This window comes from Macaca nemestrina, chromosome 12, assembly GCF_043159975.1.
Source record: "Macaca nemestrina isolate mMacNem1 chromosome 12, mMacNem.hap1, whole genome shotgun sequence".
NCBI lineage: Eukaryota > Metazoa > Chordata > Mammalia > Primates > Cercopithecidae > Macaca > Macaca nemestrina.
Window position 1 is genome coordinate 117281642 of NC_092136.1, and position 15644 is coordinate 117297285.

Genomic DNA, 15644 nt, shown 5'->3' on the forward strand with positions numbered 1-15644 from the left:
TTATATTATTAGCAAAATGTCTACCAGGATTGAATGCAGCTGTGGCTGTCCCCAGGGGTAACTCCCCTAGAGTCAAGGCCATACATAGTCTTTTCTGAGGATGCCACAGGTACTGGTTCATCCGCTCCTGCCAGCATGTGTGAGCACACACAGTCTCAGGTATCTGCCTATGACTCCAAGCTCATGCCACGGTTTTGCACTGTCATCGATACACGCGTGTGCCCTCATCCCTCGCACCCTCTCCCAGAGCTGTCTTTCATAAATGAGTTTGTGACTTTGTTTGGAATTTGGAATATATTTGTGCAAAGTGATCACGTCACACACAGTGGTTAGGTCCCCAGGTACCCAGGACCCTCACTAAGTTCAGTTTTCCCCCAGCCTTTGCCCCTAGTTCCCCTACAGGGCTGAACTGAAGTTCTCATCACATCAGCAGGACTTGTGTGATACTGTCTGATGGGAAATCGCAAGACGTGAAGAAGATGGAGGGAGGGTCCCAGTGTCTCCAGCAGCAGGAGGAGGGGAGGGAACCAGGAGCTCTGTTCTGGAGCTCAGGAGAGGAACCCTGAAGCCTGAGTTAGCGAGGAGGCGTGGCTCCCGGACACCAAGCCCTTGGAAAGACTTCATTATCAGAGGAGGAAATGACTGCAAAAGTCCAAGCTAGAGAATGACTCCCCTCTCCCACCAATTAAGGAAAGGAAGCTTGCCCAGTATCTGAGGCTATAGAATTGCCAGGCTGCTACTGATTCATTGTTCATGGAACATGTATTCCATGACCAGGATGTTCCAGGCACAGTGGTCAGCCTCTGGGGCCCAAAGACGAAAAGATGCTGCCCCTGTCCTCGTGGGGGCCTCAGAGACCAGGGTGGAAGACAGATATATGAACAGTGATTGCCTTCAAATGTGTTCAGTGTCTGACGGGGGTGAGGAGCACACCACGGGAGGACCCCATGGGGCAAAGGTGTGGAGGCGTGAAGAGGCACGGTGTTGTCCACAATTGTGAACAGCTCAGTGTCCTGAGAACCTAGAGTGTGTGTGTGTGTGTGTGTGTGTGTGTGTGTGTGTGTGTGTGTGGCAGAGTCGAGGGGAGACGGGAAAACAGCAGAACACATGGCTGAAAGCATTGCCCGAAAAACACCAAGTGTCTGCAGCAATGTGGAGTCCCTGGAACTCTTATCCCCCGTGAGTGGGGGTGTGACTGGCATGAGCACCCAACAATGGCAGGCTGTTCTCAGCGAACACCTGCAGGCCCTGTGACCTAGCGCTGCCTCTCCTAGGTGCACACCTGACAGAGACCCAGGCCCACGAGCACCCCGAGACACACACAGGAATGTTCACAGCAGCGCCATTTGAAGAGTTCCAAACTGAAAACTGCCCCAAAGCCTTCCATCAATGGATGCTAATGGCTAGCACAATGGATTAATAATTGTAACGTATGCACACAAAAACTAGACAGAAGAATGAATGAGCTATAACCACACACAACATTGCAAATGAAATTCAGGAATTCAAAATAATGTTGGGTAAAAGAAGCTGGACAAATGGTATGACTCCATTTATACAAAGTACAAAAAGAAGCAGCACTAATCTATGCTATTGAGGTCAGGATGATGGTTACCCGGGAGGAGGGGCAGGCGGGGACTGGAGCGGGGCATGGGGATTCAGGGTGTTGTAATGTCCTGTTCCGTGCTCTGGGTGCTGCTGCTTGGGTGGGTTGTGAAAATTCGCAGAGGTGTACAGTGATGACGTGTGTGCACTTTGCCGCATGTGAGGTAGTGGCTGTGAGGATGGAGAGGAGGGGCCACAGTCAGTGGGCTTCCCCTCTGGTAATAGAACTCTGGCCTCACTGGCGGGGAGCTGGGCCACCTACCACTCAGAGGGTAATTCAGAAAGACCACAGGAAAGCAGAGAGTATAGGAGGAGATGATGACACAATTACTGAGCAATCTCAGGGCAGCTTTCCTGGCGGCCAGAAGCTCATCTGCAGATCTCAGGCTGATGCCCAGTTGTTGATGGAGGGAGGAGCAGGCCTCCTGCACCTGCTTCTGCTCCTTGCTTCCAGCCCTGGGCATATCTTTCTGAGAGTACTCCTGCCCCTCTAGTGTGCTCCCCTCTGCCACCCACCTCCACTAGACTGGAAGCCCCTTGAGGGCAGGTATCTGCTCCTGCTCCTGTCCCTAGAACAGGCATGCTCTATAGTAGTCATTCAGCAGGACTTTGTGGTTGACTGGCTGGAGATGATGAAAGAGGCAGAGGGAAAAATGCATATGATGGGATATAGGTGCATATCCCCCTGCATCCATCCCCATCCTCCCTTCCCTCTCTGTGGGGCCCCTCCCAGCATCAGTAGAAGGGCGGGGCTAGCCCCCTGCCCTATGTCTGGCCTGGGGGCTGCCCCCTCTGCTCCGAGGGTTAGGGCAGATACTGCAGACTCTCAATTCTCTCCTCTTGCCTGAGCCCAGGCCCTGGCCCAGAGATGCCTGTGCCTTCTCTCAGCTTTCCCCCATCTTTCCTTCTCCCTTAGCTTGCTCCATGTGGAGGCACTCATGCGGGGCAGAGCTCCAACAGCTCCTCTAAGCCCAGACCAACCGCATTGAAAGACGGTTCATTCCCAGAGGCCACAGACCAGTCTGGGGACCTGCTGGGAGCTTCCTCTGTGAGCCAGAGCAGGAGAGCTGAGGCTGACCTCCCTTCCACCCTGCCTGGTTGGGCATGACCCACCTGACTCAAAGGAGCCTCCAGTGCTTGGGACCATCTTGCGGCCTCTGGAACAGAGGACTGACTCAAGCTGGACACTGAGTAAGGCTTCGGCCACTCTGGGTGGCCAGTCCCCATTCTTATCTATGAATCCAGGCAGAAGCTCAGACACAGGCAGCTTCAGAGTTTGGTCTGCAAGCCAGCTGATCTACAGGGTCCCTTTTCTCTCCTTCCATCCCCTTCAGCATCTGGCCCTGAACTCACTTACCGGCTGCCCAGACCCGGGGCTGGAACAGAAGATGGTGTACTTGCGGATCACCCCGTTGGGCTTGGTAGGGGGGAGCCAAGACACAACCACACTGCTAGCTGATGAAGGGACAGCTTTGATGCCAGCAGGGGGACCTGGAACTGAGCAGGGAGAAGGCCTGGTCAGTGGAGAGAAAGCAGGAGCACAGCCTTTGGGGAAAATGACAGGGTTGGGAGAGGGAGGCAGATCAATCTGGGAGAGCTTCTTGGAGCTCCCATCCTTGAGCTGTGGTTTAGAGGAGGGGGGGTCCGTCCAGCATGGTAAACAGGTAGGAGGAGAAAATGATCATTTTGGAATTGTAACAAAGTCTCTGAAATGGAGGCTCTTGGAGTGCCAGCTTTAGAACTGTTCGGCCAGAACCAAGGACTTACGATAGGCAAAAGAGAAACAGAACCTATGAGGAATTCATCTTGATCCCTCTGACCTTAACCCCTGACCCTCACCCCCTTACTAACTGTAAGAGTGTTTTTAGCGGGAAAACACCCGGCACCTGTCACTTTCCTTTTTGGCCTGTGAGTTTCTCGAAGCTGGGACCACAGCCTGTTTTCTGGCATGAGCCCAGGGCATTGCCCTTGGAGTGCTGGCTGGGCCCTTTCTGGAAGAAAGTCTACCTTAGAAGTGACTAGGAAATCCATCTGAAGTGGACTCCAACTCTTATGGACTCTGATCTCCCCTTGCCCTCCTCTCTGGGCCTCTCTTGCCTAGCTGGGACCCCAGGACTCTGCCTGGGGGACTGGAAGCTTCCTGTTCTCAGCTCACACTGCCTATTCTCATCTCTGTTGTATGGTTGTGTACTTGTTTTCCTTCCAGAAACTTTTATGATCTTTTGAGGACAGTGATAGCATCCTATTCAATTTATTTTACCTCTCTGAGCTTCAGTGTCCCCATTTATACAATGGATATAAGAACTGTATTAAAAGGTTGTAGTGAGAATTAGTGCTAATTAAAGTACTGGGCAGGCGTGGTGGCTCATGCCTGAAATTCCAGCACTTTGGGAGGCCGAGGCGGGCGGATCCCCTGAGGTCAGGAGTTTGAGACCAGCCTAGTGAAACCTTGTCTCTACAAAAAGTACAAAAATTAGCCGGGCATGGTGGCGTGTGCTTGTAATCCCAGCTACTAGGGAGGCTGAGGCAGGAGAATCACTTGAACCCAGGAGGTGGAAGTTGCAGTGAGCTGAGATCACGGCACTGCACTCCAGCCTGGGCAACAGAGCAAGACTCTGTCTCAAAAATAAAATAAAATAAAATAAAGTAAAGTAAAATACAAGCAGCTAGCACAGTGCCTATTGCATAAGACACTCAATAAATTATAACAATTATTATTTTTGCATTCTGTCTCTCACCTCTCAGCTGATGGCACCTACCTCAATGTTTTCTTTCCTAGTCAATCACTTGGGGCTAAATAAAATAACTAGATACAGCATCATCATCCTTCTGGGGGCCTGAGTCCAGAACCTGGGAGTTGTCCTTGACTCCACCTGTCCTCCCTGCTACACAGCCCTGTGTGTCACTTCTGCTGGATGTCTCTGCAGCTGTGGGGTAAAGGCGTCCATGGATGGCCACTGGGGTAAGTACACTAACTGGAGTGTTCAAATCTCCATGCTTGCACACTTTTTTTCCTGTGAGTTATTGAAAGAGGTGTGTCAAAATCTTCCACTGTGGTTGTGAATTTGTCTCTTTCTCCTTGTAATTCATCAGTTTTTGTGTTTATATATCTTGAGGTTATATTATTCAGTACATTCAAATTTAGAATTGCTTTATTTGCCTAGTAAATTGAGTGTTTTATCAGAACAAAGTGTTCCTCTTTATCTGTACTAATTCTTTTTGCCTTAAAGTATAGTATGTCTGACACTAATATTCCAGCTTTCTATTAGACAGTTTGCATGATATGTCTTATTTTTTCCATTCATGTTGAACCTTTCTATACCCTTATGTTTTATACATTTCCTGTAAACAGCACATATTTGGGCATTGGTTTTCACCTACCATCCTGACGGTCATTATCTTTTAGTTGGAGGATTTAGTTAATTTATCTTTAATGCGATTACTGTTATATTTGGGTTTAAATATACCATCTTACTAAATACTTTCTATTTGTCTCATCTATCCTATCCCCATTTTTTCTTTTTCTTTTCTTTTGTGGCTTCTTTTAATTAAGTCAAATAAAAAATATTCTATTTTCCTCCCTCTATTAGCTTGACTATTACACAGTCTTTCACTACTTTTAGTGGTTCCACAATAGATTACAACATGAATCTTTAGTTTACCAAAGTCTAATATCAATGGGCACTTTTCTTCTCAGACAATGCAGTGACCTTAGAGCTTCCATTTACCCTGTCCCAACCTTGCCATTACTGTGTATTTTATTTCACTTTATTTTTATTTTTTTGAGACAGACTCTTACTCTGTTGCCCAGGCTGAAGTGCAGTGATGTGGTCTCGGCTCACTCACTGCAACCTCCGCCTCCCAGGTTCCAGCGATGCTCCTGCCTCAGCCTCCTGAGTAACTGGGACTATGGGTGCCCACCATGACGCCAGGTTAATTTTTGTATTTTTAGTAGAGACAGGGTTTCACCATGTTGGCCAGGCTGGTCTCGAACTCTTGACCTCAAGTGATCCACCCACCTCGGCTTCCCAAAGTGCTGGGATTACACTGAGCCACCCCCATTGTTGTTTATTTTAATTCTATATTATACATCATCATCATCATCGCTGTTTTATGCAGCCAATATTAATTTAGATTTACCCATACATTCACCATTTAATTGCTTTGCCTTTACTTGCTGCATCACTGAGCTTCCTTCTACGATCATTTTCCTTCTAAAGAATATCCTCTGATACTTCTCTAGGGCAGGTATGTTGGTGATACATTCTCTCAGTTTTTATTTGTCTGAAAATGTCTTTATTTCATCTTCATCATGAAGAATAGTTTTGTTAGGTATAATATCATAGGTTGGTAACTGTTTCCCTTACATATTTTATATATATATACAAATAAATCATTGTCCTTTTTTCTGGTTTCCATTGTCTCTGACAAGTTAGCCACAATCTTATTGCTCTTTCTTTGGAGTAATCAGTTTTTTCTCCTCTGGTTGCTTTTAAGATCTCTCTCTGTTTTCTTTATAAGCTTTCATATGATATGCTTAGGTGTGGATTTCTTTTCCTTTTTTTTTTTTTTTTTTTTTTTTTTGAGACGGAGTCTCGCTCTGTCGCCCAGGCTGGAGTGCAGTGGCGCGATCTCGGCTCACTGTAAGCTCCGCCTCCCGGGTTCACGCCATTCTCCTGCCTCAGCCTCCGGAGTAGCTGGGACTACAGGCACCCACAACCGCGCCCGGCTAATTTTTTTTGTATTTTTAGTAGAGACGGGGTTTCACCGTGGTCTCGATCTCCTGACCTTGTGATCCGCCCGCCTCGGCCTCCCAAAGTGCTGGGATTACAGGTGTGAGCCACCGCGCCCGGCCTTTTTTTTTTTTTTTTTTTTTTGACATGGAGTCTCCCTCTGTCACCCAGGCTGGAGTGCAGTGGCACAATCTCGGCTCACTGCAACCTCCGCCTCCTGGGTTCAAGCAATTCTCTGCCTCAGCCTCCCAACTAGCTAGGATTACAGGCACCTGACACCACACCCAGCTATTTTTTTTTTGTATTTTTAGTAGAAACAGCTAATTTTTTGTATTTTTAGTTTCACCATCTTGGCCAGGCTGGTCTTGAACTCCTGACCTCGTGATTCACCCGCCTCAGCCTCCCAAAGTGCAGATTTCTTTAATGTGTGACAATAGAGTTTGTAGAGCTTCTTGAATTTGTGGCTTGATATCTTTCATCAGTTTTGAAACATTTTCAGACATTTTATCTTCTACTTCATTCTCTGTCTCTTCTTCTTTGGGATTTCTTCTCACTGCATCCTCTGTGTCCTTGATACTTGGAATGTGGTCTGTGGATAATTACCAGCATCACCTGGGAGCATGTTAGAAATTCAAAATCTGAGGTTTCACCTGAGACCTGCCAAATCAGGATCTGAATTTTAACACGATCCCCAAGTGATCTGTATACACACTGAAGTTCAATGTTTCTTACCTGCTGTTTTACTTTTCCATCTATTTGTCTTTCTGTGCTACATCTGGATATTTTCTTCTGCCTATATTCCAATTCATGAGTTATATCTTCAACTATGTTTAATGTGTTATTAAACTCATCAACTGAGTTAATTTCAAGTATTAGGGTATTTTCCCCTAGATTTTCCATTTGATAGTTTCCAATTCTCTGAAGTTTTCAATCTTGTCAAACATAATTATCTTTAAGTCCATGTTTGATAAGACCCAAGTCTGAAACCTTTGCGGGTCTGTTGCTCTTATCTGTCTTTTTTTCCCTGCTGGCTTTTGTTAGTGTTGTCCCATTATTTTTTATTGTATTCCAGACACAGCATTTGCAAAATAGTTTGTAGAAATAATTTGTGGCATCTGCTGATGTTATCTTCCTAAAGAGAGGATTCACGTTTGCTCCTGATAGGCACCTGCAATCTGGGCACTAGCAATCTGGGGTAACTTCAATTTCCAGTATTGGGATGATTTGAAGGTGAACTGTCTGCTTTTGGTCCACTTTTACGCTTAGAGTGCCATCCTTCATGGTCTCAACTCTAAGTGAGGGGGATTCACCAGACAGACCCCCACATCCTGGCAGGCCCTGACCTCCAGTTCATGTCTTTCTAGTGCTGTTCAGCTTCTCGGCCACTGCCTCCAGATTCAGCAAATGTCCCTTAGGGAAGGAGCTGCTCCAAATGTCAGGCTCACTTCCGGGGCCTCTGTTTTCCCCTGGATCCCGGCCTAATGATTCTTCACTCTCCTGTAGCTTTCTGATGCCTTCAACAGGTGTTCTGAAAAGTAGTTTGTCCATATTTGCTAGCTGTCCTCAGCAAGAAGAAGCGTGAGTTTAAGTCACCCAATCCACCCTTGCTGGAGGTAGAACTCCTCTGATATGTTTCTCTGAACTTGTCACTGCCATTCATCCTCAGTGCTGCTGCCCTAGTGCATAACTTCCTCGCCTCTACCTCGACAGGTTCTAACCGGTCTCTCTGACACTAGTCCTTATTACCCACCCTTTGCCGGCCATCAACAAGAATTACCTTCCTAAAACGTGGGTCTAGTCATGCCTCTTCCTCAGTTAAAGGTCTTTAAAGTGGTCTAAAATCCAAGTCAACTTTGCACTTGGAGGTCATGTTGCTAGGTTTAATATTCACAGACGGAGGCTGAGGAGTCAGCACTGGAGCTCATTAACTGGGTCCAGCCAAGCCAGCCTGAAATCATGCTTGGACTAAGAGATCTGGACTCAGTAAATAAACCTGAATTTATGTTTGCATTTTGTTCTTTTAAATTTCTTTCGCTTTTTTCTAAATTTCCTGATATTGTTTTTCCTTTAGAAAAATTCAAAATCCTGAGGGTGGGGTCATGGTGTCTTCAGATGAGGATATTTGCACAAGCTCCCACACCAGGGCTGGAATTGGACCACAGACCTGTCTGCTTTCCATGCCAACTGAGCAATAACTAATAACTTCCACCTATGAATGGGAGAGCCTGGTGGAGGTGGGGTGGCTGTGGAGGACAGGCAGAGTTGACTGCTACCCTCTGCCATTCCATCCTGGTTCTTGCAAATAGAACCTCACTTTTGCTTAGGTACCTGTGTTCCTCCACACTTCAGAGACAGCTGTCTCTACTGCCCACACTAGAGGGTATGTTGTGCTTGGGGTAAATTGGCCACGATAATTCAATTTGCTGTTTGGCGACTGGCTTAGCAAGAGGCATGTGGCCCCACTCTGGCCAATGGGAAATGAGGATAAGTCTGTTGAGGGGGTTTCTGGGAAAGTTACTTTGACTCCCAAGAGAGGCATGCCCACAGGAAGAGACTCCCTCTTCTCAGTCTGAACTCTATCTTGTCTGGTGTGATGCCTAGGGCTGCAGCCATCTTGAAATCCTAGCAGGGGCAGCTGATATTCAGAGGATGGCAGAGCAGAAGGCTGGGAACCTCTGACTTAACCAACCCTGGAGCTGTCCTACTCAGGACTTATTGCTGTGTGTGATAATAAATGTGCTTATGGCTGAAATCTGTTTTCACTGGCTTTCACAACAAACAGCTTCCTAGCAGACACAAGTAGTTTGATGGAAAGGATAAAGTATGTGGAGACAAGAAAGCCTGGATTTGTCCCCTGTTAGTTGAGTGGCATTTGGAAAGTAGCTTTCACTCTGGAGGCCTCGGTTTTCTCCCCTGTAATGTGGAAATAATGCCTCCCTCCCGGGGCTCTTGGGCGGGTTAAGTCATATTATGACTGCCGTTCTGGATGAGACCTCATCCGACACTGGGTTCTTTGTGACCTGGGCTTCCCCTTGGAGGCTCTGATGCCGCTTCCTTTCTTTTCTTTCTTTCTTTCTTTTTTTTTTTTGAGATGGAATCTTGCTCTGCCACCCAGGCTGGAGTGTAGTGCTATGATGTCAGCTCACTGCAACTTCCGCCTCCTAGGTTCAAGTGATTCTCATGTTTCAGCCTCCCAAGTAGCTGGGATTACAGGTGCCCAACCACACCCGGCTAATTTTTGTATTTTTAGTAAAGACAGAGGTTCCCCATGTTGTCCAGGCTGGTCTCAAACTCCTGACCTCAGGTGATCCTCCCCCTCTCGGCTTCCCAAAGTGCTGGGATTACAGGTGTGAGCCACTGCATCTGGCCTGAAGCAATCATTTCCTTGCCAGCACCTCGGTAGCCATAAAGCAACTGCTATTTGCTAGTAGTTGACATTTTAGATGTAGTACTAGTACTTGATGAGGTACCACTCTCCCCATTTTATCATGAGGAAACTGGGGTTCAGGAAGGCTAAGTGACTTCCCCATGAATGCCAGGCTGGGGGTATGCACTTCCGCTGTATTTACCAGCGCCTTTTCCGTGCTGCAGTGCTGCCTCCCGAAGGTCAGGGGCAGTGCTTCTTTGGGCCCGGGCTCCTGCTGTGTATAACCATGTGTGGCTCTGGGCAGAGGGCTGAAGGCTCCTTGCAGGGAAGGGTGATGCTCCTAGACCTCTGGGTTCCTCATAGGGCCTTGCCTTGATCAGTTAAACAGGTAGATGTGCTTATAGCGTAGGCCTTGCATCAGACCAGGGGGCAAGAAGAAGCCTGGGGGCTCCAGGGGCTCATTTCTGGAGGCCAAAAGGTGCCTGAGTGTGGCCCTGAGGCCTCAGATGGGACCAGGCTCTAGATGCCATCTCAGCTCAGTCTCCACACTGGAGCAGGTGGCTCTGCCCGGAGCTGTCCCAGGAGGCCTTGATGGGAGGATTAATGACAGGAAAAGTAGGGCAGGCAGGTTGGTAAATATTGAATTGCTCAGGGCTTAAGGGGAGAGGGGGCCTGCTGTAGGCGGAGAGGGAGGGAGAGCCTGGAGATTAAGCTGAGCTGGGAGCTGGTCCAGTCACCAGGCACTGGGCGACAATGGCAGCTTCTCCATCACCACTCCCAGCCTGAGTCACTCGTTTCAACACATTAAACCCTTCCAGTGCCTTCAGCCAAATTGTTTGGGTAGGATCTAGGCTCTGGGCCTCCATATCCCTTGAAAAAACTAAGGGCGAGTGGGGAGGAAGCCATCATGCCAAGGATATCTTCTGCTTCTGTGCCCGCTGTGTGCCAGTCGCTTGTCACACCTCTTCCAGTAACAGGGCACCCGGCCCAGAGCGCCCACCTGTGACACAACTAAGTGATAGAGCTGGGACTGGGAGGGGAAGAAAGTGGCAGGGCTGGAGGCAGAAGCCCAGAGCCCACCTCTATGGGGTGACCACGAAGTCCATAACCCGGGATGTGCTGAGCGATGCTCCTGCTCCCCCCCAGCCCCAACATCTGTATCCAGAGGAAAGCAGGCTGAACGCGTCAGGGGAGCAGATGCCACAGAGAGAATGCCCTTGGGGTAGGGGGAGAGGGTTTCTCTGGCCTCTGATTCAATGCTTCAGAGAGCAGGTGTGTGTGGGGAGGCGGGGGGAGGTGCAGGGAGGTTCACGTTGCTTATCTGCTCATGCATGAATCCGAGAGCGTTTCCCCAGAGTCTTCAAGGCCACCCTCCAATGGCTCAAAGGGCAGGAGAAAGGACAGTACCCTGCTCTCACCCTGCCTCCTGGGGTGGGGTTGGGGGTGAGCAGTGGGCAGCAGGACCAGCCTGTCCCGAGGAGAGGCCTGGACTCACCGTCCTCCTTGGTCTGGATGTAGAGCACGCTGCTGCGCACACCGTCCCCAGCCTGGGTGTAGGCCAGCACCTGGACGCTGTAGTTGGTGAACTTCTCCATGCCCCGCAGCTCCACCCGCTCCCGTGTGGTGGTGATATTCTGCATCTCGCCCCACTCTGCCAGAGACCAGCAAACTCTGAGGGCCCAGCTCCATCAGGCTGCGGCCCCTGCTCCTACCCCTGCTGCCTAGGCTCTGCTCACACCTACTGCGCAGGCTCAGCCCTCAACTCCAGGGAGGAGAGGACTAGAGGGCTTTTCACCTTGAGGTACCCAGGAGCAGATGTGGGCCACTGCCCCTAGGCCACGTCTCTCTAAGGGCCCAGTGAGGGCGAGCCACAGATGCTGGCCTGGACCCGGCCTCAGTTGACTTTGCACCAATTTCACCTTGACATGCTCTTTAAAACGCCTCTCTCTCCATCTCTCCAAGCAACATTTCTCCCTCCCGCTACCCAACTCCCTTCCCATGGGAGAGCCTGGAGTGGCTTGGACCTGGATGGAGAAGGTCCCATCCAGGAGGCACAGCTCAGCAGCCACTCCTCCTGCTGCCTAGCCTGCCTTGGGCCGCCAGACCTCCCTGGGTGGTTATCGACCTGAGGATGACGTGTGACAGGCTGAGGCTGCCTCTCCTGCCTCTGACTACTCCTGAGCCAGCACCCTGGACTCCCAGTTGGGTTAAGGGGTTGAGTGACCCATCTGCCTTCTCCCCACCGTTGGAGACACCCAGCCATTCACTGCACAGAAAGCCTGGGTGAGGCTGGTGGAGCCGATAGCCTCAGCCAGGAAGAGCTGGGACACTCCTGAGGCTTAGGGAGGACCCAACATCCCGGCCCTGCAAGGACCTTCTCATAGACTCTAAAGAGGAGCTTAGGGAGATGGTCCCACGAGGGCCAGAGTTGTAAGAGAAGGAAAAGGGACAGACTCTGGAGCCTCCCACTAGGACTGCTGGGCTTTCAGAAAGACAGGTCCAGTAACGGGCCGAGGACCAGCCTCGTAGACATGAGTTCCTGGAGACCCACCTCCCAGCACCTCGTGGATGGTCCAGGGCAGGCAAAAGGCCAAGGAAGAGGGCCTGGCCAGGGAAAGCAGTGCTGCCAGGATCCAGAGGATGAGAAGGCTGTGCCCAGCGTGAGAAGACTCCAGGTCAGTGCAGGAGGACCCCCAGAGGCCGGAGCAGCAGTGCCTTCCTCTCCTGGAGTCAAAAACCAGGCTGGCCTGTCCAGGACTGGAGCCAGAGAAAGGGCAGGAAGAGGGCAGCATGGTCAAGTGTCCAGCTGGTCTTTGGGGATTGCCGAGGCCAATACATTCCTTAGGGGTTACGCTGGAGAAGCCCACAGGCTTGGAAAAGAGGAAGCGAGTTCTGGAAAACAGGGAACCACCCTTTACCTGGTTCCACACGAATATGAATGTAGTGAGGTCACATTGTGAGCAGCGTGGCCTGGCACTGCACAGCAAAAGAATTGGGGAGACCTTCAGGGAACTCAACCTGAGCTAGAGCCCTCTGCTTTTTGTGGGAGAGAGTGGAAGTGGCGGTGGGGAAAGATGCTTCCTACTGACAGTGTGTCTGGGCAGAGCGGAATCTGGATGGGAGAGGGGACCGTAGTAGCACTGGACAAATGACTGTGAGCTGGATTCCAAGGTCCGCCAGGAAAGAAGAGAGGGCCCAGGGGGCTGGGAGGCAGAAAGTGCAGGAGCCAGATTGGGGGCAAACTCATTTTAGTCCTTTGTGGTCTATTGAGATGACTAAGGCCTTCAGTGGAATGTTTCCATAATTTGGGACGCTGGTCCTCTGACCTGTGTGAGCTACAAGCCTCCAGGTCGCATGAAGGTCTGTGTACACCAGTGGCGGGAGCTTGGTGTGCCTGTAGGATGCTACTCAAACCTGTTTGCACATTCCAGGGCGAGGAAGACATTCAGAAGTTTGGGCCATCTTACTGGTTTCTCTCCATTTGCCATTCCTACCCCCCAGCTCCACTGTGCGCACCTCTCTGCCCTTCTCTGGGTCCTGGGCGGCTTGTTTGCACAGAAAACACGCCTTGCTGCATGCCTGGCTCCAGTTGGGTTTGGCCAAGATAGGCTCTCCCTGGGTTCTGGTAGCCCTGATTCCTCCCTTTCCCCCTTGGCCTTAGGTGCTGCTGGCTTCCTGCTGATGCTCGTCCCAGGTGCCCACCTCCCTCCTCAGTCCCTTCATTAAATTCTTTGATTGCCCCATTTGAATGTACCGACTATTCCCCACTGGTATCTGACTCACACAGCCATAAAGGCCTAATATCAACACGTGAAACTAGAAAAGCTCATCTGCCCCTTTCATGCCCCCAATACTTCCCCAAACACACACTGTTGTCTGGGAGTAGCTGGGTGTCTCCTTCCTACCCCTCACCAGAGATGCCACCCTGTGTACCACCACCCCCCTTGCCCCTGCCTCTGACCTCAGTTGAACACGGAGGTGTGCAAGTGAATCCCGAGCCCCTTCACTATCCCCTGGTCCCTATAGCCGTTATCGTCCTCTTGCAGCCTCGCCGTGTGGAGAAGAGGGGGCTGCACTTCCCCTTGCCATGCTGTGGGAGGATGCTTAGCTCTAACTACACCTGGGAGCAGACCCCACTGACCCTGCACCTCTCCCCTGAGGCCCAGCCATCATCCCAGCAGACTCACCCCCATCCACGTAGAGGGACCAGAAGATGACCCGATAGCCTTTGAGGACGCCATTGAGGGTGCTGCGCGGGGGCTCCGACCAGGAGATGACGGCCACGTCAGAAGTGATGGACAGGGCCCGGACGTTCTCAGGGGGCTGGCTGGGCACTGCAGGGGGTCGGGGGAGAACCAAGGGTCCAGTCAGTCGTGGGTGTGAGTGACAGCACAGCAATTATGTCCCAGGCTGGATTCCATGGTCCAACCAGAGGAGCGTCCAGTTAGACAAGTGGAGGGACTCCTGACTCGCGGGTGCTGAGAGTGAGAGTTGGGGCAGGGAGGCCAGGAAGTGAACCGAGTTTCCTTTCCTGGAGATTGTGGCAGGCAGAAATCTTTACAGACTTGGCTCCTTGTTCTCTGGGTAGCACATTCCTGGTTGTGGTTAAATCCTGGGGAAGAAGGTGATGAACTCTGGGCATGAGCCCCTGGGAATTCTCCAGTGGGCCACCACAGCCCAGGGAAATCCTGCTGTGATGAACGTGACAGACCCAGAAGGCCACCAAGCCAGCCCTGGAGGTGTCTGCAATGCATCATCTCATCTGACGGCTGCCAGCCCCTCTGTGTCGTCTGACCAGGGGTCTGGGCCAAGGCCTGGTTCTAGGGACTCCTGTGTCCTTGTTCCAAGCTGAAGGGAAGGCAAAGAAGGGAAAAGGACTTCAGCTAACCCTGGTGCAGGAGAGGAGCTTCCACCGGGACCTCGGGACCTCTGGGACCGTTAAACCTTTGCTCATGCCCTTGTACTCGAGCACACTAAAAGGCCTGGATGATGGGAAAACACTCTCTGAGACCAGCTTAGGTGCTTCTCCTGCCGGCCACGCTGTCCCTCTGAGAGCCACCTTTGAGTCTAAGCTGAGGCTCACCCTGGGGCGCTGTGCAGCCTGCCCCTCCTGAGAGGACAGGCCTCCGAAACCCTATCCCCCGGGATCCACCTCAGCTCGGGGGAACTCTGGTGGCACTTCCTGCTGGCATCCGAGGGCCAGGGACAAAGCACAAGATGGAGTCTGCTTTGCTCCGAGTGGGAGAAAGGAGGCACAGACTGGCTGGAAGGTAATTAGATCCCATTGCCCCACAAGAGGCAACTCTAATTTTTATGAGCATTTAAATGATAATACATCATCCTAACGATTCTCTTTGAGAATGATTATTGTTTCATATTACTTAGGTGTAAAAATATAAGCACCATGTAATTAGGGACCCAGTGTAATAAACTAATACAGATCGTCCGTTCGAACAAAATGAAGGTAATATAATTATGGAAAAGACACTATTGCTAAAGCAGGGGCCCTTGAATACCCCAGGAGGAGTGCTAATATTGCCAGGAAACGATCAGGATCTGACAGGCTAACGAGGGCCTTAATTAAGTATGAAAAACTGCTGAGCAAATGCTGCTGGAAACTTTCTTCTCCCCTCTCCCCCTTTGTTTTGAAAATGACTCCATAGCCCATGCTGATCTCTCCCTGTTGGAAATTCCAGGGGCCCCCACGAGGCAAGGGAGGTGGTGTTTGGACAGAGGCCAGAGGTGGGCCTGGCGGTGCATGGGAGCTTAGCGTTCGGTGGGGCAGGCTGGCCTCGGCTTGGGACGGCTGTTCCCTGGACACACCTTCCTAAAGTCTCCTGCATCTGCATCGCTTGTTCCTGCATCCAGCCTTGCTCCCAAGCAAAAGGGAGGCACAAGTTGAAGCAGGAAGGGTATGGATGGGATTCAGAGATTTTGAT

General features: G+C 50.7%; 1 protein-coding gene across 1 annotated transcript in view; it reads right to left on the reverse strand.

Annotated features, from left to right (window-relative positions):
- LOC105476431 (DS cell adhesion molecule like 1) overlaps positions 1-15644 on the reverse strand; it is a 365099-nt gene that overhangs the window by 20493 nt on the left and 328962 nt on the right. The window contains exons 18-20 of the mRNA XM_011732389.2: positions 13893-14039; positions 11201-11356; positions 2963-3102 (exon numbers count right to left, since the gene is read on the reverse strand). Of these exons, the coding sequence (XP_011730691.2) occupies positions 2963-3102; positions 11201-11356; positions 13893-14039 (443 nt within the window). The remainder of the gene's footprint in view (positions 1-2962; positions 3103-11200; positions 11357-13892; positions 14040-15644) is intronic.